Raw genomic sequence first — 24,534 nt, 5'->3', positions numbered from 1 at the left:
AGGCGCCACTTTAATAAATTTTAACAAAGTAGAGAGAATACTTCCAAAGGGGAGGGGGGACAAAACGAACTAAGATGTTCTGGTCTTGATAAGCTAAAGAAATAAAATACTGATATGTAATTCGTAACTTAATATGTTACATACCGAAACGGCCTTAGAACTTGTAAAATATATCCGCAAATGCGTCAGTAAAGTGTCGAAAGCAAAATAACAAGAGAAAACCTTCATTAAACTCATACAGTACCAATTAATCCCAAAAGGCAGACAAAATAGTAGAGTTGCAATAATGGCGAGTATGTTCTTCTACAAAGTGGTGGTTGAATCAAGTACAAAGAAGTGCGTGCGCCGAAAGAAATTAAAGAAAACTCTGCACGACCTCCGTTGGCAAAACAAAGAACTATTGGAATAAGATTCTTATACTAAGACAATAACTAATTTACATCTAAACTAGTGCATTACAAAGAAGATACCTAGATGGCGTAAGAATACTCAATTTAAATTACGAGCGAGATGAACGTAACAGGTTTGCCATCATTTTGATTAAATGGCCGAAAATGAATTTCACTTGTAAATTGTTTGTAATTTATTTGGAATTTAAATAGTTTGGGAGTGACTGGCTTTATCATTTAAATTTAAAGTTTTATTGGGGCAACTAAAGACTGGTTTAAGCAAAATTTTAAATAGTAAATGGTACATTTTAAATACCACCGTTGAGTGAAGGATTAGATACCACCATAAATTTAATTGTCGCAACTGACTTAATCACTCAACGCTGAAATGCTAAATATGAAATGGAGTTTCATATTTAAAGTACATTTTACTTGATCAGATAGGAATTTAAAATTAGAGTTACAATACTTTTACAGCTGTTATCAGTTTGCTTTGAGTGAACGCTTAGATAACGATCCTTATCGCAGTCTACATGCGAAATCATGCGTACAATTTCGACCTTGAACAGTGGGAAGCGGAAACGATATAATATATGCATACTATAGTGTAGTGACACACGCAGTGGCAAACAAATTCAAAATGCGTTAATTTCAAATTTCATATAAGCAGTTTATAAAAGACCATGACGTACTTTGCGTTATAGATTCAATATAAAAATTATGAATTAACGTAAATATGTCACCGAATTGAAAAATTGTTGTACGCTAAACATACTGTCTAGTTGTCTACCACAAATACTCAACATTAATGTTATTAGGATTAAAGCGATGTTTTATTGGCGTAATTAGCATTAGGTACTACTGAAGGAGGTCGAAGGGCGTTTGGTTTTCACGCATTCAACATTGAATAAATTAATGCGAAATATTTAATAATAATTAAAAGCGTAGAAATATAGAGCGTAATAAAAAAAATGAAACGACCAAAAATTGCAGTGGTGTAAAAACTCCGCTTAAACAAAATCATAATGAACGCCGTAACTTAATTAAGAGGCAAATTTAATACTTTCTATACCTACATCAGAGTTCATGAATATTTTGATGATAGCATGGGTAACAGCTTAAAATTCATTATTTTCTGTAACGGAATTACATTCCTGTCGGCAATCATAACTAAGAGCACTTTAATATATAATTAGTTTTCTAATTATTTTTTAAAATACATTAACATTGCGTCTTCGTAAAACTAAATTAAGCTCCACTTCATACAGCTTATTATAACCTTTATATACCTAAATTAATTTAATATTACAATTAATCAATGAATCATTTTTAATGAAAGTACAGATATCCATCAGTTAAAAACAAATACATACAAACATCTATCAAACTGTCAAAAAACACATGTTGTTATTATGTATTTAACATAAAATTAAAAAAAGTGCTACTGTGGCCACTTTGTCCATCCGTTAAGATAAATGATCATAAACAAGTATAAATTGTACACTACTCTTGTGCAGATAAACCGCATTTTTTAAACCGAAATAGTTTTTGTTTTGACATCACCAATGGATATATTTCTTGCAGTCGTCTCAATAGCCCTTTGTGAGTACCCTCTTCCAACAATCCGTTCTTGAGGTATAAGGTATAGCCCGCGTATTTGCCATGTATCTGCTACTTGTCTTGTCTTTTAGAATCTTCCTAACCCTAATCCTAGTATGTCATAAGTATGAAAGAGAATTTTATACAGATTAATACACTCCATTAGTACCTATAGTATACGACCAATCAGCTTAGTGATTTTTTCAAATTCTAACCAATCAGATGATTGTTTAAGTGATTAAAAGCTAGGTAGCTTTTTATCAGCGCTAAAAATGCGTGTAGAATGCGTAAAATCGTTGCCCCCTATTCCGCAGTCCGCTGGCACCCAGATCAAGCTTACCCTATTACATTCACCTAATCTATCTAGAGTTCGCCTGCAATCAAGCGCCCTGCGCCGCCCGTAGCCGATTGGAACCTGTCTGCTGACAGAGTCCTCAGCGCCGCCTGACTGTCACTATAATACATATGTATAATATATGTTTATTACGGTAACCTCTACGAAGGCTCTCCTGAGCACAGGTCATGATGGCTAACATCTCTGCCTGAAACACGGTGCTATGCTGACCAAGGAGAAGCTGACTCTAACTCTCGGTCGATCACCATATATACCCATGCCCGTTTCCCATCTGTAAACCACACGAGTTCCTCAGGTTTGAGGAAAGGGCAATCCGAGTTCGGCCACTGCTCCCTATCCGAGAGAATCCCTTCTTGCGAGGAGGGGATCGGATCTGAGGGTTTCATCCCAGACCAACCGTGCCCAAGGCTGCCTCGATCCATCCACTCGTCCCAATGGTTTAGCCATATTGAAGCCTTCCGAGCCTCTGTTTCCAGAGCTAAGTGTAAACGCTCTAGTAGTGCCTCCAATCAAAGTTGGCGTGGTTTTCAGGGCTCCAGTGACTCTCAGACAGGCGAGTCGCTGGACCTTTCCTAGTTGTTTCTGTAGGTTGCTCTGCGCATGGCAGGCCACCATACAAGTGCACCATACAGTATTATTGGCCTTATTACTACAGTGTAAAGTGAATATACCAGTCGAGGGTTCAAGCAACCAAAAGCCCTTCTCTTCTACATGCCCATAGACATGCAGTGACCTTTTTGCTTATTTGCTCAATGTGTTCTTTCCGAGTCAGGCAGGAGTCAATGATGACTCCCACATATTTCACTGACTCAGTCGACGTCCTCGAAGAGTGAGACCATCAAGATCCGCTCTCCTTCTATTCGTAAATGGAACAACCCCGGTGTTTTCCGGGTTAACGGAAAGACCAATGCACCATCTATCCACCTGTTCAAGAGCTCACTCCATGGGCTTTTTCAGTTTCACGGTGTTTGGAAACTTCCCAGTTATGACGATCGCGATATCGTCCGCGTATTGGGCGTATCCCTGCGTATACGCTAACCCGGAGTCACCCCTCGTTCAGGGTGCGGAGGAGCCCGTCTAGTACCAGGTACCACAGCAGTGGAGACAACGCATCATCCTGCGGACATCCTCTAGTGACCGATGAGCTCATCTCCGCCGGATGACTCTAGTCAGGGAGGTAGTACACAGGGTTCGAATTTGAAGCGGGTCCTGTCAACCCTCATATCTAGAAATCCTAATTTAGGAAAAATGCGTGTGAAACATTTTAAACAATGTACCTATTACATCGTACGTGTTTTTTATCGGTAATTGTGCCTACCTCGAAATGAACAGAAAGCGATTGCCTAAACAGATTACCGGAAATGATCGACATTTAATCACGTATTTATATCACCTGTTAACAATATCATTTCCCAAACACAATTTTAGTCATCAACTGATTTGCATAGATACATTATATTGATCAGACACAACGGCGCAGAAAGAATGAATTTGCGGATTACTACTTTTGAAATCCAACCAGTTTTCCTGAAATTTCCTTTACTGCTCACTCACCTGAACCAATTCCGAAAATTTAAAACAGACTTCGATTTTAATTTCCCAGTTCCTTATTCTTGTAGTTAAGCGAAGTGGAACAAAAATACAAAGGCAGTTGAGCACAATTGTATAGAGATGTTCATTATTAATCCACCCTCAAAGGTGAAAGTATTACAACACAAAGCTAAGTACCCGTCTGAAAGTAAGTAGTAAATATTTTTGTCGAAGAAAAGAAACAAAAGTTATATAAGACGATTTTGCTCACGTATTTATTTCTATATAAAAATTATGCAGAACCCGGAAAATAATTTTCAGCAACACGTAAAATTTATACCGTAAACTTAATAATTGTTACATTTTACCTGTACATTCAAGTGCAACACGTTTGTACCGCAATACGTATGTGATAGAAGGAGACAAAAGTGTGCCACCTCCTTTTATTTGACTGTAATATTGAAGGCATACCTGGATTTCGTTGACTCAACGCGCAGTACGTTTTGAAACGGCGCGAGGTACAAACTCGAAGTGTCCCACAGGAAAAATCGTTACTCGAATTTTCGCGTTACGAAAACAAACTCGTGCGATTTTCAAAATGTGATCGACTCTTCCTTTCCCGACTATTATTTCACCAAATACAAATTTCACCAGGTAAGTTTTCGTTAATTAAACGCTAATTGCCGGTATTATTATTTTCACTTTCGCTGTTTGGGGAAAATATTTCGACAGTCATCTTCTGGAAAATTAATGCAGATTTCCCTTTAAAAGAACCGGCTTTTTTTTCGCGACGGACTTAACAAATATTTGCAATTTAAGTAGTGGATTGAACGAGAAGTTTTTTAATGCAAGGATGTGGAATTAAACTGTGGTCGAATGCCCTGAATAGATGTTTTCCAGTCGAATAGGTACACAGAGATCACCATGGCTACACCCTTATTATATCAGTAAAATTTAGTACAACCGAATTAAACCCCCCGCAAAAAATGGGCTCCGAAAATTTCTAAAGAAATGCGATCGTCGCTTCCGGGGGAATGTGTCGAAGGTATATGTGTAACCAACGAGCAAGAACGAGAGTAATTACTGCAAAATTCGAATTTCACAAAGTACCTTACAAGTTGGCTCATTAGTAAGAGTCAGCGTTGGTTATTACGTGACTTTCAAGAAATAAATGAAGGTAAAAATTATGTAGGAATTCCTGAAAGTGTTTTAATGAATGTCTTGTGTTAAACATTTTTTAAATCACAACGAACTTATGATTCATTACTAAACGCCAATCATTGAAATGCGGCTACTGGTTTTGAGCCGTAAATTTAACAAAGTAGACAAAGAGAACCCAATTTGTAAAGATACATTATAAACGTGTCAAAGCATTCAAATATAATCACTTCATCCGGTTTATCACTGAATAGTGAATATATAATTTATACACCATGGCAAGAAGCGTGGCACTTAAAAAAATTCGTTTGACCTGCCGTTAACCGTTTGGCTCTCTTTGCGTTTGCAAACTCATTACGAGTTACGCAAAACTGCAATTTATTACAAAAGATTTGATTGAATGCCGAAAATTAATTACGAGTTTATTACCTCCAATATTAATAAAAAATACCCAAGTCTCCGTAGGCGTACAAGAAAGGGTTGCTCTCGCAACTACAATTTTAATCTCGGCGGAAACGCGTTTAGTTCGGAATTTCCAATATTCCAAACTTCGCGTTTAATCAACTTCAATAACGCGAAAAGGTTCCTTTGCAAAAAATACTTTACATAGCAGACGTTCATTTACAGAAACGGCGGATCTTCCCGCAACCGAAACGCACAGAGATCGACCGACCTTCACTGAGATGAGAAAAGAGCCACTTTGCATACTTACATACGAGTTGCATATTTTCTCAGCAATCAATGCGAAATTAGTATTATTTACCCGTTTAACAATAGATGCAGAAATCATTGAAACCGGCATCAATATGCGCATTATAATTCGCAGTTAAAATGGAATAAATTCTCTCGATTCGGCCTCAACGGATTATTATAAAGCTAATTATCAAAACTTTCCCTTCGTTCGAACTTTGAATTGATCCATAAATAATGAGATTGCATCCCGTTTTTCAAGTGAAATGTAATATAAATTCGCAAACGCAAACTATTCGCCCTTAGTATTTAAGGACAAATGGAAATAGTATAGAAATGCGCGTAAAAAAAGTATTGTCAATCTCACGTAACCTTAAATCCCGTGGAAATCTCCCCGTATAAATTGGGGATTTAGATAATAAACACTCCGCCGAAAGATTATGGGAGTTTACCCTCTTATAAGCTTTATGTTGAATTCCGATGAACGAAAATTTAATTTTTGGATTATTCTACACAAATCCTATAACATTTTTTTAGTTTCAGCTCCAGAGTGTAATTGAATTATTAAAATGTGCTCTTTTGCACCCAAAAGGGAAATGTTAGAGATCGGTTTTTTATAACTATACCTACTCACAAAACGTCGCTATTTAAACGCTCCTTTAGTTACAATATTGCAAAGATGTATAATGAATTACCATCACCATCTCATTTAAAACATTTATCCGAAAGTTTTTTTAAAAAACGCTTGCGCCTCGTACTCCTTGCAACACAGCATTAACATTATTATTGCTATAATTTTTTTAAAATTTATTTTAGGTTTTCATTTGTGCCTTCATACTGAATGATTTTTATTATCGTATACTTTTTTCTTTACTTGATAAAAGTGCTAGGTTTTTTATGTCTTGGTCTCTTGTTGTTAATTCCATATGTAGGGGGTTGAGTGGTAGAGCAGGCGGAATAACACGGTTTATTCCAGTCTGAACTTCGCCCCATTGAGTCACCCATTATGTAATGTAATGTAGGTAATGTATAATATCTGTTCTTTGTATGTATAATGTGTGCTCAATAAATGTCATTATTATTATTATAAAAGTAAAATCTCAAAATAGGTGAGGTCGATTTTATGGAATTTGGGTACAAATTGTTTACTATAGGAACATTTACGGCATCGCAATTTCTGTACAAACATGTTTTGTGTGGTAGATCAGTATTCCATTGGCCAATTATGACTCCACCATCAGTAAGATCCTGGGGGAGTGGGGGCAACCACTTTCCCTTCCGCTTCCGACCTCCCTTTCACCTGCAATTCACGTTTGAAGTTTTGACGCCATAATCAGTAATATCTTGTCGAGGGCTACCGCATTCCCTTTGTCGGTACCCACTTCCGACGTCACGTTCGCCCGCAATATAGTACTTAAGGTTTGGGTACTTCTTATAGCCCGCGTTTCCATATACGGCACGATAGAGAGAGACCACGATTAGTAAGAAACTTAGGGCGCCCAAAGTCGACTACCTCTCGAAAACGCGCGCCTTGCAAAAGGTGGTTAATTTCGCCCCTAGGAAAAAAACAAAATTCTGTCACGGAGAGTTGTGCGCGTTTAGAAGACCTTTCCAACGACACCAATTGAAAACCAATCGGACCAAAACTCCAGGGTTAGTATAATACGCTTGATGATGGCTCCCAGATGTCACCGACTCCGCGTTATGTACATTCCTCGTCTTTCTACAAGCGTTCTTCTATGGTAATTTACTGCCAGCCAGCCGGCCAAAGTGAAATTAAAAGCGACCTTTTTACAAATAAATTTGCAAAAATCCGCTAAACCTAAAAAAATCGTATCTCAAGGTTCTCGTTAATTGGGCCCCACTGTTTGGCGACAATTGTAACGGGTAGTTACAACCGCAGTAGTGGAATGTCCTTTTGTACATGTCTACTTAAAATCGTCCCACCTCTGCAATAGCCCACTTTATAGTAAATAAAGACAAAAATCTCCATTTCCAAATATCTTTTTACCAATAGCAAAAATAATATTAATTTTTTATTTGTTATCAAGTAATTAGGCAAATGACTGAATCTTTTTAAGTGTTTTCCCTTACTACTTAACCTCGTACTTAACTGATAAAAATCTTCCAATACCCTTAAAGCAAATTGTATTGCTTTAAATACGAATAAAATAGTTGGGTCTTCCAAACTCGAAGTGCCGTTTGATGAGTTCCATTCACATCTTACGATGATAGAATTTCAGTTCGCTTTATTTAAGGTCACGCAATTTTAATTATTGTGGGTAGAAACTTCCACTATTGTTCGTATGTAGCGTAATAGTTTCTACACCTTAAATTATCATTTGTGAATGAGGGTCACTAAAAACTTTCATTCTCGTGTAAAATTTTACTCGTTTGAATGTTTTATTCGCCAATTATCTCTTGAATATGAAGGTCACACTTTAATTCACGCGTTTAATGTACACGTGCTTACAGCCGGTGCACACGAGCGTAATTTACGTCGCCATTTCTTAAATCTCCAAAATCGCAAGCAAATGCTCCAAATGCACGAGCACTCACGTGAGGGTGAACCCAATATTTCCTTTGTTTGAGAAATAAAATATTTGTATATGTAATACGCAAACAAAACGCGTTGTTTATGGTCGACATCAACACATGAACACTGCACGCAAATATACCGTGCCGTGTGTAAAACGCAAAAAAAAATACACCCTAATTTTCATATGGATGTCTTAACTTCGGTCGCGGCCCCACGCCAAAGTTTCTAGCATAAATCAAACACACCCCGCGCTTAATTACAGGTGACCGACTTAACTCCGCAGACCGCTTAACCCCAATTTTTTCTGGCGGTTCGACGCGAATTCGAAATACACAAAGTAAAATCCACCCTACTGTAAAGTATAGGTCATCAAATAAAATCCGTTAACGGCAAATATCCAATTTGTATATGGAAAAACCGTTCCTAACCATACCCAAACTCTATCAACGATAGAAAAAGATGAATGTCCAGATTTTTCGCAAATGTGCAGAACTATATTAAAAAATGGACAAAGGAAATGAATTTATGTTTCAAAAATTAGAACTCCGTTTTAATGAAAGTGAATGCAATAGCGGCTAAAAGAGCAGAATATCTGTACGCCATTGAAGGTTATAGAGAGCAGTGTTAAAAGATGCCCGGTATGCATATATTCTTTAACTTTGTGGATTTATAGTTTATACGAACCATTGGGCGCAACGTATAACCTTGCATCCCCAAACTACGCTCCAACTGTTTCTCCTATCTAGTGCCCTTACAATATATTAAATATCCGTGATTTTGGTTCATAATAATATCGTTTTTAATTTTTCTTCATTGGTACGCACAAAAATTGCTAATATACGTGTCTGCGATTTGTTCGTTGTAATTTTTGTGTAAATGTCTAAAGATAGACAAAAATATATTTACTGGCACGTAGGCTAATTTCACACATATCAATATTTGGGTACAGACTTATTTAAAATTAAATCATAAATATCTGAGATACATATTAAAATTTCATTGAAAAAGCGCATATAGATATCTATTTCATTCTAATATTTTCCAACGTTGAATAACAATTATTGTGAATAGGAACACGCACGTAGACTACTACCGGGCTTTATTTGATACAAATCGGTTAAGTAGTTTTTTTAATATAAACTTCTCGTCGGTGGACATTTTACTCCGATAGTAATCTGACATACTTCCGTCCTATCATAAAATATGTATAGTACATGGTAAATATTTAATTAAAATGTCATATAACTCATATTAATTACAAAAACGGCTTTTAAAATGTTCAAATTTAGGAATATGTCTCCACCGAGGTTTCCACCTAAGGTTGGCAATGACAAGTGTTGCAGTTACAGAGAAAGCTAATTTGCTTGACAATAAATTCTTGAATCACTCACTCTCAAAATGGTGTTTGAAATTACGGTAAATAAACGTCAACTACACTTTTTTTCACAACCATAAGAAACAAACCTAATTAACTATAATTAAAAGAAGGATTACTAAAAGCAATTTTATGGTTGTTCTTGACAAAAAAATTTCTAAACAGAAGATTTTTCGAGAAGCATGTTTTGTTTGTTCGCTTACACTCTATAAAAGTTTAATTATTGTGATTTATGCGGTATTGTTTATCCACTAAATATTAACACAATTTGAAAATTGCAGATGATATATAGAACTCTTTGTCATAAAATTACAGTTTCAATCAGATAAGCCCTGTTATACATTTCGTTGCTCATCTAAAAATATGCGAGAAACAAAAAAACCGATATAGACGTGGTCACTCGCGGGCGACGAGTAATAACTCGAGAGGGAAGTGACTAATCCAATCTTTTGTCGGTCTGGTCTCGGGGCTCTGCTGCACCATGTAAGAACGAACCCACAACAAAGAAGCTTAAACTGCAGGAGTAGCAGTAGTGGTACCTACAAACGGACGGACGCACAAAGTGCGGGCAATAGCGAGCTAAAAAGGAATCAAAAAATCTCGGTTTGACTGCAGGATCTCTTTTTGGCCCGCTTACGGGAAATTTAATGTCGTACTTTGTCTACGGTAAACAAGTTTGACTGTAGAACACTGCCCCTAACGATATTATAAGGCCCCCAACGACGTTTTCGTACATGAAGTGGAAACGTTAAGTAGGTTAACCCTTTTTACTATTCTAATTTGTTCAATTGGCGCTGAAAGTGATCTATTGTTGATGTGTATGGCAAAGTACTCGTGGAACAATATTTAGCACTTTTTTCACTAAATATACCTAATTTAAACGCAAATGTAAATACCATTGTATAATGGATCTTTGATCGCATTTGTTTTAAAACGCTGACAAGGACGCAGTGTTCTGTTTGCCGCTAGCGTACAATCCAGGATTTACGGTAACTTTTTTTTTTTTTTTTTGGACAGATGGGGAAATGCATTACGCACACTCCGGATAGAAGTCCGGAGTAGTGTGGGACTCTCCCATTATCTGGGTATACCCACTAAAACCCCACCTGAGGCTTCGGCATCTATGGCCATTAGCCTTTATACTTACACTAAGGTACTATAATATCACAGTTTCTGAACACAAGGCGTGATTACATTTACTTATTTACTACACAAATATACATAAAGACAAAAATTTAAAAATATCACAGATGGTTTGCAATGCCAATTTGTTGGATGAACGCGAGAGTATTTTTACATTGCTCTTCATTTTTGAAGTTATTTTCCCATATCGGGTTTATATTAAATATCACACGTACATTCATTTGATGTGTGTGTCTGCATTGATTTAATATCATACCGTGTTGTAGTTAACCCACCGAAAATCGCGCCAAACTTCGTTTAAATTTATGTTACAAATAAGAAATATATCTATTATTCACTGCAACGTTTGATATTGTATATTGGTATATACATGGTAATTCGAAAATATATATTCAGGGACCATCTTATATCAAATTCAGTCGAAAAAAAAAACTCCTGGTAAACCCGGAAGTTGTATAAAACTCAAGATTTACCTAATATTTGAACGAAAAAGTCGAGGAAAAAGTCTTATGAAATTTAATCACATTAGTTTTCCACACACTGTAACAAATGATTCCTGTGATTTCCGGTTAATGGCGCCCTGTTTGCACAGTTCTAAAATTTGGGCTAACCCGCCTCGCCGAACTTTTTTTAATAACTTGGCACATGGTTTCGCTCACTTTGAAATGTTTCTTTTACTAAAAATTGTGATACGCACATCATTACACTTTGACTTATACGCCGTTATAGTCAAGATTTTTCATGTTGTCTGTGGTAATGCATTAGAGTTGTAAGTGACGACCAAAGCTTCATCCGATAGTTTCGACCCGCATTTATACAGTGTGTTCCTAAATATAATTGCGAGAAGAGCGAGTTAGATATGTCTGTCTGTTGTTACCTAATGTTAAATGCGAGGTTAAATGACAAAAAGCTTGTAATGGCGCGGAGTAGATATTGATAAAACGCTTATGAGGCCAAAAGGTACCTATAAATATGAGTGTAAATAGTGAGGAACGAGCATTCGTTCGATGATTGTACGCAGTGCCAAATCTGTGTTAGTTTTGTTCGGAGAGCGCGTCGTGCAATCTTAAGCCAATCGGTTTACTAAGCGGATCCCGAAAAAAGATTCAAGTGCGAACCATCGTCAGTCATCTTCAAGCTGCAGTATTTCGAAGGAAGAAAGCACGGAGTTTTTTACATGTTCCATAATTTTACACTTTTGCTGTTTATTAACTATCCTAGTTTATTATACAGGATGTGTATTACCATACAATTAATTTGCTTTTAGTACCTGCCGGTGATTCATTATACATTGCATTTGTTTCATTTATAAATAAAGTTGCATTTTTCTATCCATGTGAAGCGAGATGTGAAGTATGTTTTTGCGAATAAATGTTACTTAACCATTTAGGTACAACTAGTAAAGTTCTTATCGATCTATTAGAGGAAAGTTTTTATTGGACTATAAAAAATTGCGTAGGTATGATACGCGTACTTTTAATGTACTGCAACAAACAACATACATTGCGCGTGATTGAAAGGCCAACGTATACACTTTATTTTATAGCAGATGTTAAATCAACATTTTAATAGGTTTCAACAAATAGGCTAACTCGCTCTTTAACCGTAAGGGTAGATAACGTAATCGCTTTAACCGCATGGGTAGACAAAGTGAAACAGATGATTGTGCATTCTAATGACATCTATCATTTTTATTGCAAATGGGACGTGAAGCAAGGAATAAAATTACGTTTAGAACAAAAAACAATATTTTTTCCATGGAAACAACGGGGGGACCTAAGCGTGCTATTTTTGACGTCTAAATTAAATTCATTCAGAATTGTCAGAAGCTTTACAATGATTTATATCGCTTCTGATATAAAATAAAGTTTTCTATTATACAGGACGATAAAGCGAAACTAACAATCTCGTGAAAGTTTTTCACTTAATGGTTAAAATATCCCTTTATCATTATCGTGTTTCTGTTCGGTACCCTTCTCCCTGGAGTTTCCTTTGTTCTCAAGCTGGTACCCTAGTCAGAAGAATGTGTAGTACGATTTCGTTAGAAACACGTCCAAGGGGATTGGTTGGGCGACGCCCAAGGAGTGAATGTAACAAATTATGGACCACGTGTATTTGAACCCAGAGATGTCAATACTATTATTTCGTTCGGAAAGCGTAGGAATGATTTTAGCTTGTCGTTCAAGACGTGAGTTTCACGAATGTTCTATGACCACGTGCATTTTGCCAAATATGTGCCGAAATCGCTGTTAATACACCGATTACGTTTGGAAAAAGTGTAAAACGCTGTAGCCTCAAGAAGTAAAATGTATGAATTCGCTATGACCTGAAGGTTTGGATAGACATAAAGAGATGTCAAAACGTGGCAACACTTTACATGGGTATCTGGAAGTGGAAGATATAAGTACATAATTGCCTATAGATTAAATACGGTATAATACCTGATTTAAATCGTTTACATCATATCCTCTCTAAAGCCTGGTTTATAGCTATCCGTTCGTCCGTCTCCGTTGATTCCTTAGCCAATACATACAGTTAATTTAATTTAATAGCGGGTCTATACAATCATTATCATTAGTTCTCTAAACTGAGGATGATGGTTTCGTTGGTTAGCAACGCGCAATACCCCTTGGTTTCTATTGGTTATATCTTAATGATGTTTGATAATGAACTAATGATAATGATTGTATAACTATAAACCCACCATAATTGTCCACACTACGTACGCTGTAGTGCTTCGGTCATTTGACAAATTATTTACAAAATTTGATGGTTTACATTTATAAATAATCTTAATAATATTAAAGTATGATAGTGCAAATTTGATTGATCTTCAGGTAAGCCGAGATTTAAAAAAAGCGATAAGTAGGTTGAATTCATAAGTTCCCCAATTGAACAAGATTTCGAAGAGTTTCCCAAGTTTCAAGGCAGGCGTTTGCTGTTTTACGGCCATATGACAATATTATTCAAACCACCAAAATGCCGTTTTTCCACAATCAACTTCCAAACGTCTAGATCTAGAGTTATCTTTTTCGTGGTACTACTTTGCAGTAAACTTTTATCCTAACAAAATTTCTAATTACAAAGTGAAAGAAAAGTCGAAAAAATAATCGATTGTATTTGTCGTCGGAAATGTTGCCAAATGAAAAATGTCACAAATTTTATGTAATGATTAGTGACGCTGTGCATTGCAACAAGGAAACTTCGGTACTTTTGTCATTAGGGAAGCAAACGCTTGGATAATGGATATAGGATAGCAAAATAAAATCACCATCATTTATACTGCATTTTTACAGTCGACGAACAGGACACAACTCGTAGTGAGTGTCAAAAGCATTCAAATATAATCACTTCATCCGGTTTATCACTGAATATATAATTTGTACACTTCTTAATCAATTCAGCAGCACGACGCGTGGCGGTGCAAATTAGTAGAAAGGGTTTTTGACCTGAAATTTTACCATCTGCGGTTTGTCTTTAGAACGTACTTCGCGTTCGAAAACTCATTACGAATTACGTAAAATTGGAATACTTTTTTTAATTATAATGAAAAATTAAATAAAACTTGATTAGTTCAGTTTTCAATTACCAAAGTAGAGAAAGAGTTATTATACTTGATTACGAAACTCATTCAAAATGTAGCAATCCTTGTCGAAAGTTTGAAATTTCGGAGATTTATATTAAATAATCAATTTACTTGACGTGTAACGAGAAATGTTGCTCCAGAAAGAATTACATTTTCCTACAGTCCTCGATCGTTGCGCTCAACATTTTTAGTAGTAGTTCCGAATCATTTGGGAATTTAGCGAGGTATTTAGGGTTTTTCAATGAGTGATTTTCGCGAATTTATCGGCTCAATATCATCAGTCTTCAGTAGCGTAGCGTAGTCACAAAATTGAGGATCGGATCGGATTTTTTTAATATCTACATAATATGTGTACTACACTGTGTCCAATATAAGCTAGGATCAACGATGTCTATCATGGGGATCTCCGATCTCTCATGGAAGATACGACGATCGTTAAAATTAGAGCAATTCAGAAGTAAATTTAATTACGCGTTATGCTTATTTACAAATAAATAATTAACAATAAATGTCTTGAAATGAATTGATTTATAACAGTTAAAATATCATTTTCTCACTCACATATACAGCGCGAATTATTTAGGTATTGCTTCGGCGTTGAAATTGGAACCGGAAACGCAATTCGATTTGCTTCTAAGGCAAAGTCGAGTGTTTCCGAACGCTCCCCAGTATTGTAGAATGTTCTCGAATAAAACACGCCATGTTTCCAGCAGAAATTGAGTCATATCCACCTTCGTTCTTGATTGCCGATGACTAATCCTTCATGGCGCCTCGATGGCTATCGATATTTCTGGAATATTTATACCAGAAAATTCCGATTACTTCCGCAGGTATGGTCAGAAAAACCGAAGTTTGCCGATTTCGATTTTATTTTTAGCGCATTCTTTAAGAATTAAAAAAATGTGCTATGGTTCGCGTTTTGAACTACTTTTAGAGGAATTCTCCTAGTGCCTGGAATCACGTATTCCAGCCTATATGTTGAAGGTGCGTCACACGGCCTTCAAATTTTGTTGTTTTAAGGGGGGGGCCACAAAGAATCGTCTGGACGGGACATCTATTGATCGATCTTGAAAACGAAGTATCGGAAGAAGATACACATAAAGGACTAGTTAAACGTTTGGACCAGACACATCTACTGGTGATGTCAAAACTTTTAGTGCAAATATCTGCAGAGCGGAGTGTCGGGGGAACTGGGAAGTACTCGGAAAGGGCGGAAAGATCTCGAACGTGCTTACCTACAAACGGAAAACATTTTGGAGAATAATTTCTCTAAGGGTTTGATTCTTCTTGCACTAGATAGCGTAAAATAATATAAACAGTTAACGCATTGTAAAGAAAACGCGTGCGCTATCGACCCGGTCTATTTTTCATCGCTTATTCTGTTAACTAACACGGATATAATTAATAATAATTTTAAACTCATTTTATTCACTCCGAGATTCATTTCAAATGTGTCAACTTTAAAGAGAATGAGTAATACAAATAAATATATGTATATTGTTTTGTACACTATGTCATGCGGACGTTTTATTTCACTGCTGCACATGTAATAGCAACCCTGTACGTGAATTTCATGATTGTTAACGTTAAATGTTGATTGGAATTTTGCACAATCTCAATCAAATCGGTTGAATTCAAGGAGAATGTTCAGAATTATTTAATTATTTGATGTTTCATTTTGTTTAAATAATTGTTTTGTTTATTTTTGTTTTTTAAATTACGTGTTAAAAGACTAGATTTAAAAATCTGAAGATTATTTGCGTAGCATTTGTAGAAGTTTATCTCATGTTTTTCTCTGATCGTAGATACGTATTCTTATCGCTGCAAAGTTAACTAGTTTCACGATAAGGGCGTGTTATCGCTGAAGTTTAAACACATGTGCAGTTTGATTTTTCGAACAGGCGCATTATTTTGTTAAGGTAGGAGGAACGGAAGTTTGGTGGTAGGTTTTCCTGGTGGAAAACGCGAATCGAGTTTTTGGGACGTTGAAACGTAGCCGCATTTGTTTGAAAAACAGACAGTTTGGGTATCTAGGCATTTTGGAGTGCAATTTTAATGGTGAAGCTACGAAGAAGTCGGTTGTGGTGCAATAAGAGATTTATGTAATACATCGTTGTTATGTCGAATTAAGCGGAAGCGTATTTTACAATACTATAATTGTAATTACAACGAAGTCAATGTCGTTTAAATCAAGATTCTAGTGATATACAAGTCGAGAAGTGAAGTTTAGAAGCGATATCATCTGGTGTTGTGTGTTTGTGCGTCATTTATTGTGAATCGCAGTTACTTTCCGAGATTTTGGATTATTAACACTTAAAGTAATTAAGGTTTCTTTAATTAATTGTTTAGTCAATCGCTTGTTGCGTGGTATGTGATTATTTAATTATTTTATGTCGAATAAATTTGTTTCATCTTTGCGTTTAATCGAGCCCAAATTACGACCCAGGTAAGAGTTCCCAATTTAAATTTTTCTATTCGTACCCAGAATTATATCAGGTGTTAATTGAAATTTTTTTAATTAATTATTTGGAATTTTGGAGGCGTTTAAGGCTGCTAAATTTACTTCAGTATTGAGATTTTCGTCGTGGCGAAGGTTGGACGTGCCCTAGAAAAATTATAATTATTAATAATTAATTATTTTTGTTGGTACCTGAATTTAATTGAGTTAACTGAACAGGTGTTTATGTGGGTAGTTTAGTGACCGTTGCACATGGCATTTTCCCTGGCGCCCAACGTGGGGTACATAGCAATATTTTACTTGAAGCGTCTCGTGACACATGATATGAATTTACACCCGAGCATACCGACCAATAAGAAGTAGTCACTTCAAAAATGCGTCGCGTCGTGTCATTTGCGATAACAAAGTTGGCCTTTTCTGTGTACATTTCAGCAATCGGAAACGGTTTCTGAAAGACGCCTAACAGACACCTGTCGTGTAAGACCTTGTATACAGTTTTACACAGGGTTTAAAAAAAGTAGCGGAAACACCAAGTTGTAGAATTCCGGTGAAAAACCCTCTACGTCGTATTTTTCTTCTCCCTCTCAGCTGCCCAAGGAGGTCGTGCATAAAAATGGAAAAACAGCCTCGCATAAAATTGTTTGATAAGTCAGATTCTGTAAACAAAATTCGCCCGAGGAGTCCTTTACGTTACCACAGCTACTTGTAATTCTACTCGCCGAAATACGTCTAGCTAGTCTATGTGGTGTGCTTCTAGCTTCTGTAATTTAGTATGATTAATCGATCAATTAAATAAGTTTGCATTTATTTTATCATCGGCCTTTATTCAGCGACCATAGACCCATTGCGACCGCCTGGCCGTGTTGCCACGTCCTCCACATCCTCCTCTTTTTACATTTTAAATTTGTTAACAACTAAATACATATATATTTATATAATGTGTTACTTAATTATACAAGTACAGAGTGAGCAACAATGATTGAAGCGTGCGTCATCACCGCTTGTTCCTATTAATATCAAAACTACCTTCTTTGTATGGAGTTGTATACGAAAATGACGTTCTGCGCTGTCACAGTGACGTGCGTCTATTCGTATTTCGTATCTTGTATCAAATCAGCATATGCTATGAGCGGCACATTGCCAATTTAGCTGAAGCGGCACGCTTCAATCTTTGTTGCTCACTCTGTATATATTTTATTCCTATGACTGCATACATATATTGTACAAACAAAACATTTAAATTACAAACTACTTACAAATTTAGTTTTTTAGGTATTTTTATTTGTCTACCTCTTTTCGTTTGATATTTGTCATTAGTTTCTCTAGATTTATCATTAATCTCGTCATTTCCTATCTCTTTAGAATTGCTTCCTGAATCACTGGGCTCTACATTATTATCACTATCATTACTTAATGTGTATAGAGACGACCAATTAGTGTTAGCGTCGCAGTCTGGTTCTACAATGTGAGCAACAATGATTGAAGCGTGCGTCATCACCGCTTGTTCCTATTAATATCAAAACTACCTTCTTTGTATGGAGTTGTATACGAAAATGACGTTCTGCGCTGTCACAGTGACGTGCGTCTATTCGTATTTCGTATCTTGTATCAAATCAGCATATGCTATGAGCGGCACATTGCCAATTTAGCTGAAGCGGCACGCTTCAATCTTTGTTGCTCACTCTGTACATTGTTATTACTCCACTTTACTTTATTATTAACGTTCTGATTACTAGCATTGTAATTAACATGCGTTTTGAGAATCGACTTTTTTATAAACTTTCTGTTACGAATGTAATAACGTCCAGTGTCTGATTGAATTCTGTATCTACGAAAACCCATCCTACTAATAATTGTTCCTGGCTGCCATAAAGAATTGGGTCTTAATTGAATCAATACTTTTGTTTTTGGTTCAATAATGTCCAATTCTTTGGCACCTTTGGCCTTATTATACTGTTTGACTTGCCGTTGTTGATTTTCTATGATAAATGAATTATATTCCCTGACATTAATCACATGAGGTTTTAATTTATTAATGTGAATAGGAAGTAAAGGATTACGCATTTTCCTTGACATTAATATCTCTGCGGGCGAGTAATCCCCAAATATTGGTGAATTTCTCAACTGCAGTAATGCGAGATATATATCTTTATCTTCGTCTATTGTTTTCTTTAATAACTTTTTTGCAATTTGTACATGCCTTTCTGCCATGCCGTTTGATTGACTGTGGTAAGGTGAAGTCAGAGTATGATTGAAGCACCAGTCAGTTGAAAACTGTTTAAAATGATCTGAGCTAAACTGTGGACCTCCGTCAGTAACGACTATTTTCGGAACACCATGTCTAGCAAAGATGCTTTTCAATATGTTTATTATTTTATTGCTAGTAGTATTAATTTTTAATTCTTCCAATTCAATAAATTTTGAATAGTAATCAACTACTAACAAATAATGAGCATTGTTTATTTCAAATAAGTCACAGCCTACTTTGTGCCATGGTAACTTAGGTATTTCATGTGAATGAAGAGTTTCAGAAGGTTGTGAAGGTGCATATTTCTGACATGTTTGACAATTATTTATAAAATTACGGAGATCAATTTTTAAGTTTGGCCAAAATACAGAGTCCCTTGCCATCCTAAAATTCTTATCAAATCCTAAATGACTATAATGAATTTTGCGTAAAATCTCTTGCCTTAGAGTCTTTGGGACTAAAACACTTGGTCCGTTATAAATTATACCTTCATTTATTACCAAGGTGTCCTTGTATCGACAATAAATATTCATTTTATCGTTTAGTACTTTAGAAGATTTTGATTTTGGCCACCCTTGCTTGATAACTTGGGAAAGCTCAATTAGTTCAGGATCTTTATTTGTCTCTATTTGTATTTTATTTAAATAATCATCTGAAATGTTTTCATTTACTATTACTGTGCACACTTGGTCACTTAACTGTTCATCTAAGGAAATGTCATTGTCGTTGTTTATGTATGCTCTGGAAAGTGCGTCAGCTATAATGAGATGTTTTCCTGCTTTGTAAACCAAGTTAAATTGATATTTTTGGAGTTGTAACATTATTCTTTGAAGTCGAGCCGGACATTTACTTAGTGGTTTATTTATTATTGCTATTAATGGTTTGTGGTCTGTTTCAATTGTTACCAATCTGCCAAAAGTATATTCGTGAAATTTTAATAATCCATATAATACAGCCAGGAGCTCTTTCTCAATTTGAGCATAATTTACTTGTGCATCTGATAATGCCTTTGAGCAGTAGCTTACGGGTTTATTATTTTGTAATAAAACACCACCTAATCCCGCTTGTGATGCATCTACTGAGATTGTTACTTCTTTTAATGGGTCAAAAATTTGTAGAGTGGGAGTGGTTGTTAATGAATTCTTCAATTTTTTAAAAGCTTGTCTGTGCTCAAAATTCCATTGATAAAATGTGTCTTTCCTTATGAGTTGTCTTAAAATAGAAGTTTCTGCTGAGAAGTTAGGAATAAATTTTCCTACATAATTTATGATTCCGAGGAATCTTTGTAAACTTTGTTTGTCTTTGGGTTCTGGAAATTCTGTTATGGCTTTTATGCGGTCGGGATCTATAGCTATTCCTTGTTCATTTATTATGTGCCCCATGAGTTTAATTTGATTTGAACCAAAACTACATTTATGTTTGTTAAATTTTATATCATGTTGGAGAGCTAATTTGAAAACTTGCTCTAATGCTAAATTGTGCTCATCTAATGTTTTGCCCCACACGATAATATCATCAATGTACGTAGCAATATTATTACCTTGGAATATAGCTTGAAAACGTTCGTTAAAAACTTCGCTGGCATTTTTTAAACCAAAAGGAAGTCTGCGAAATTTGTAACGACCTACAGGAGTACCGAAAACTAATAAATTTGAACTTGTTTCGTCAAGAGGTATTTGATAGAATGCTTGATTGGCATCAAGCCTACTAAACCATTTGGCTCCTGTAAAACGATAAGTCAATTCCTCAAAAGTGGGTAGCTTACAGTATTCTCTTTTGATTACTTTATTTAAATGTAATGGGTCGAGACAAATTCGTAAATTATTATCTGATTTTTTTACTAACACAAGGGGGTGCAACCATTCGGTTGGCCCGTCTACTTTTTGTATGATTTTATTTTTTTCCAGGTTATCTAAAGTTAGTTTGAGTTTGTCAATGAGAGCTATCGGTACTTTCCTTATTGGGCAAATTACTGGTTGTGCATTTTGTTCAATTTGAATGTGATATTCAGGATATATACACCCTATGCCTGTAAATAAATCATTGTACTTTATTAAAATATTTTGTCTTAAATTTGTAATAATTTCATGATTTTTTAATTTGACTTCATTTACTTGATCCACTTTCTTAATTAAGTTTAGCATGGCACATGCTTTGAGACCTAGCAGAGGCTCAGTTATGTCATTTATTACATGAAAATCAATTAAATAGTTCTCTGCATTATTTGTTAGGCAACTTAATTGAATGGTGCCTAGAACAGGTAAGACATCACCACTATATGATTTCAATATTACACTAGAACACTCTGTGATCAATTGAGGAGACAATCCAATTTTCATGAAAATATGTATGGGTAATATATTCGCCATAGCACCTGTATCGATTTTAAATTTGATTTTTTTTTTTACAATTTCAAGAGAAGCAAACCAGGAATTGTTATCGTAGGTGTGATTCAATTCCTCTACAATATTTATACGTGACTTAGTTTTTTGTATTGAGCTAATAAACAGTGAATTATTGTCCATAATATGATTTTGATTGCTCTCTTCGCTTGTGGAAGCTACCATGTTTATTTGTTTGCGAGTTTTGCACATGCTCGCATAATGATTTTTTAATTTGCATTGCCCACATACCTTGTTGAAAGCAGGGCATTTATTTATTAAATGGGAAGTTCCACAGCGAGAGCAATTGTTGATAAGTTTTTCACCTGATGTACGCTCTCTTGAGGATGATCTTCTATTCGTTGACCCTGGTCTTGGCCACCTGTAGTTAGACGATGAAGTTCGGCTTAGATGTTGGTATCGATTTTTCCTTTGGGTTGGTCTGTTGATTGCGATCTGGTCCACTGAGGTCTGTTGATCTCGTTCCGTGATATTCGTGAAGCCTTCAATCTTCTTTGCGTGCCTCTTTGATTGTTCAATGATGGAACATAATTTCAGCGCCTTTTCCAAATCTATCGCTTCTTCTTGTAGTAATTTTTGGCGAATGTCCACGTTATTGGTACCACAAACTAGCATGCATACAATTAAATCGTCATGCAATGTATCTAGTTTACAGTTAGCAGCTTGTTTTTTGAGTTCCGTTACATATTGTTCAATTGATTGACCGTTTATTTGTTTCGTCATAAAGAATTGGTATCTATGACAGATTAGATTTTCCCTTGGCAAGAAGTGTTTGTTTAATTTTTCGATGATGACATTAATTTTGTTCTTGTCCTCGTTTTCTTGGAATTGAAGTGTGTCATAGATTTTTTGTAGTTCTGGGCCTGCAAAATGGAGTAATTGGGCAATTTGTACCTTTTCGGGTTTCTTATCCACTTCCGTTGCTGTTAGATAGATTCATTCATTTGATCGTTAAGTTCGTTGATAGTTCGCAGCGCCATGTGGTGTGCTTCTAGCTTCTGTAATTTAGTATGATTAATCGATCAATTAAATAAGTTTGCATTTATTTTATCATCGGCCTTTATTCAGCGACCATAGACCCATTGCGACTGCCTGGCCGTGTTGCCACGTCCTCCACAGTCTAGACTCTAGAGCACAATATGCGTATTATAGGCGGATGTTGGAGGATACAACAGATTCTTATTATAATATGTATACCTATATTAGCGTATTGTGGTATGAAAGTGACAGACACCACTCCTATGAACTTACCGTACTGAAGGGGTACCCACCCAATATATGGCAACAGAACAGAAAACTTTTCCAAATAAAACAGTTTGAAAGCTTATGATATGTCATCAGGACAATAAGTTTTCGAAATTGAATTGAATCTAATATTAGCTGAAATTAATAAGTTTCGAGACTCAGTGGTCTCGATCAACTGACGAAATCCAAATAATTTATTAATCAAATGTTTATCAACACATGAAATAAATCTTGGATACCAAAAGAAAAATCGGACATGAATTCGAAATAAAATAAAATTCCTGAAATAAAGAGAAGCTTACAAAACTTGTTTTTACATGATACCTCGTACGCAGACGGTCGATAATTAAAAATAATAAGAAAATAAAACAATTACTTAGTTTTTTTCTTTTAAAAATCCTATAATGTAGTCGTGAACAGGTTTGCGATAAACTAGCGCAGTTAACACAACACAATGACCCAACACTTTTAAAGAAATAAGCTCCGTACGTAAATAATCCCCCCGATTTACTTTAATACATTAAAATATTTGTCATATACAGGGTGTCCCGTCATTATTTTCGGCGTTCAGACGTGAATAACGTCGACATTATATTGTTTATACAGCAATATTGAATGTTTCCCAAAACAAATTAGTGATTAATAACGATTTAATCACAATACACATGGTCCAATTTTTAGTTGACACTTTTTTAATCGTTTCAAGCGTTAACGTTCTTTCTTAATCCACAAAAACTAACCAATTTAACTAGGCAGAAAACAATACACTTATTAAGGGGAATTCAAATATTTGAGTTAGAATCAGGGTAATTTTCACTATTTTAGATCAGAATCTAAATAGTCTAAACTCTTTTTGCCTCATTTCCATCTTACACGCGTTGTTTAACAAATTTAATATGGCGTGCTTGGTGTGAAATTATAGTTTATAAACTTGATACATTAGTAATCAGTTAATCAAGTTGTCTTAACTGACATTTATGTTAATTTCCACAATATTTTCCGCTTATCAGTTCACATTTTATTGAACATAAACTCAGTGTATGATGTGAATGTGTAAAACTATAAACGAAGTTGTAGGGGACGCATTTTGCTTGAGTTTCTGCTTAATTTGCATATACATTTTATGGACGGTTACGGAATTAAACGTTAAATAAATATCTGTTATACATACGACTATTTTGTGGCACGAGTGGCGTAGCGAAGGGTCCGGCAAAATGATCTCCCACATTTTGCACCGCCACTGTGCCAGAATTACTGAAGAGAGGGGGAGCTTAGTGTAGTCGGTTGGTAGCTCTGGCCTTGCCATTTCAGTTGTCAGACATGAATTGGACGGGTGAGCATCGTGCCTTTGTTATTGAAACGTTTATGAAAAGTAACGAATCTGTCATTACGACGCAAAGAACATTTCGTACTCACTTCGCGCTTGGTACACATGCTCCAGTTCCAGATCGCAAAACAATACTATTGTGGGTTTCAAATTTTAGAGCTACAGGTTCAGCCTTAAAAAGAAAATCAACTGGTAGACCCAGAAGTGTCCGGACACCTCAAATTGTTGCAGCTGTAAGAGAAGCAATTGAACGATCTCCTAGCCGTTCAGCTGTGAAACATGCCTCTGCTTTGCATTTGTCAGATCGTTCTCTGAGAAGAATTTTACACACCGATCTGAAGTTCCACCCATACAAAATGATGATCGTGCAAGAACTTAGTGAACGGGACTGGGAGAATCGCAGAACATGTTCCAACGATATTCTTCAAAACGTCCCACAAAATGCTCTTTTACAATCGAAAAAAATGGTCGCCATTTGGACTCTGTAATT

The 24,534-nt window shown here is 35.8% G+C and overlaps 2 protein-coding genes across 2 annotated transcripts in view; one reads left to right on the top strand and one right to left on the bottom strand.

Moving 5' to 3' along the window:
* Window positions 1–3,279: 3,279 nt before the first annotated feature.
* On the bottom strand, window positions 3,280–22,380 carry LOC116176199 (uncharacterized protein K02A2.6-like). Its single transcript, XM_031494679.1, has 3 exons — window positions 18,722–22,380; window positions 3,428–3,508; window positions 3,280–3,366 (listed from the first exon to the last, which is right to left on the bottom strand). Exons 1-3 carry the CDS (start codon window positions 22,193–22,195, stop codon window positions 3,280–3,282), a joined length of 3,642 nt encoding a protein of 1,213 aa, XP_031350539.1. The 5' UTR covers window positions 22,196–22,380.
* LOC116176198 overlaps window positions 4,376–24,534 on the top strand; it is a 55,988-nt gene continuing 35,829 nt past the window's right edge. The window contains exon 1 of the mRNA XM_031494678.1: window positions 4,376–4,527. The gene's annotated coding sequence lies outside the window, so the exon portion shown is untranslated. The remainder of the gene's footprint in view (window positions 4,528–24,534) is intronic.

This window comes from Photinus pyralis, unplaced genomic scaffold (assembly GCF_008802855.1).
Source record: "Photinus pyralis isolate 1611_PpyrPB1 unplaced genomic scaffold, Ppyr1.3 Ppyr1.4_LG7, whole genome shotgun sequence".
Taxonomy (NCBI): domain Eukaryota; kingdom Metazoa; phylum Arthropoda; class Insecta; order Coleoptera; family Lampyridae; genus Photinus; species Photinus pyralis.
Note: the sequence above shows the minus strand (reverse complement) of the source record. Positions and strands in the feature narration are given on the sequence as shown.

Coding starts and splice junctions, on each gene's coding strand:
- LOC116176199 (XM_031494679.1), bottom strand. CDS start 22,195: ATGACGAAACAAATAAACGGTCAATCAATTGAACAATATGTAACGGAA. Junction 3,509..18,721: donor TTATTGAACCAAAAACAAAA/GTATTGATTCAA, acceptor CTCCCTGACTAG/AGTCATCCGGCGGAGATGAG. Junction 3,367..3,427: donor CTCCACTGCTGTGGTACCTG/GTACTAGACGGG, acceptor GCGTATACGCAG/GGATACGCCCAATACGCGGA.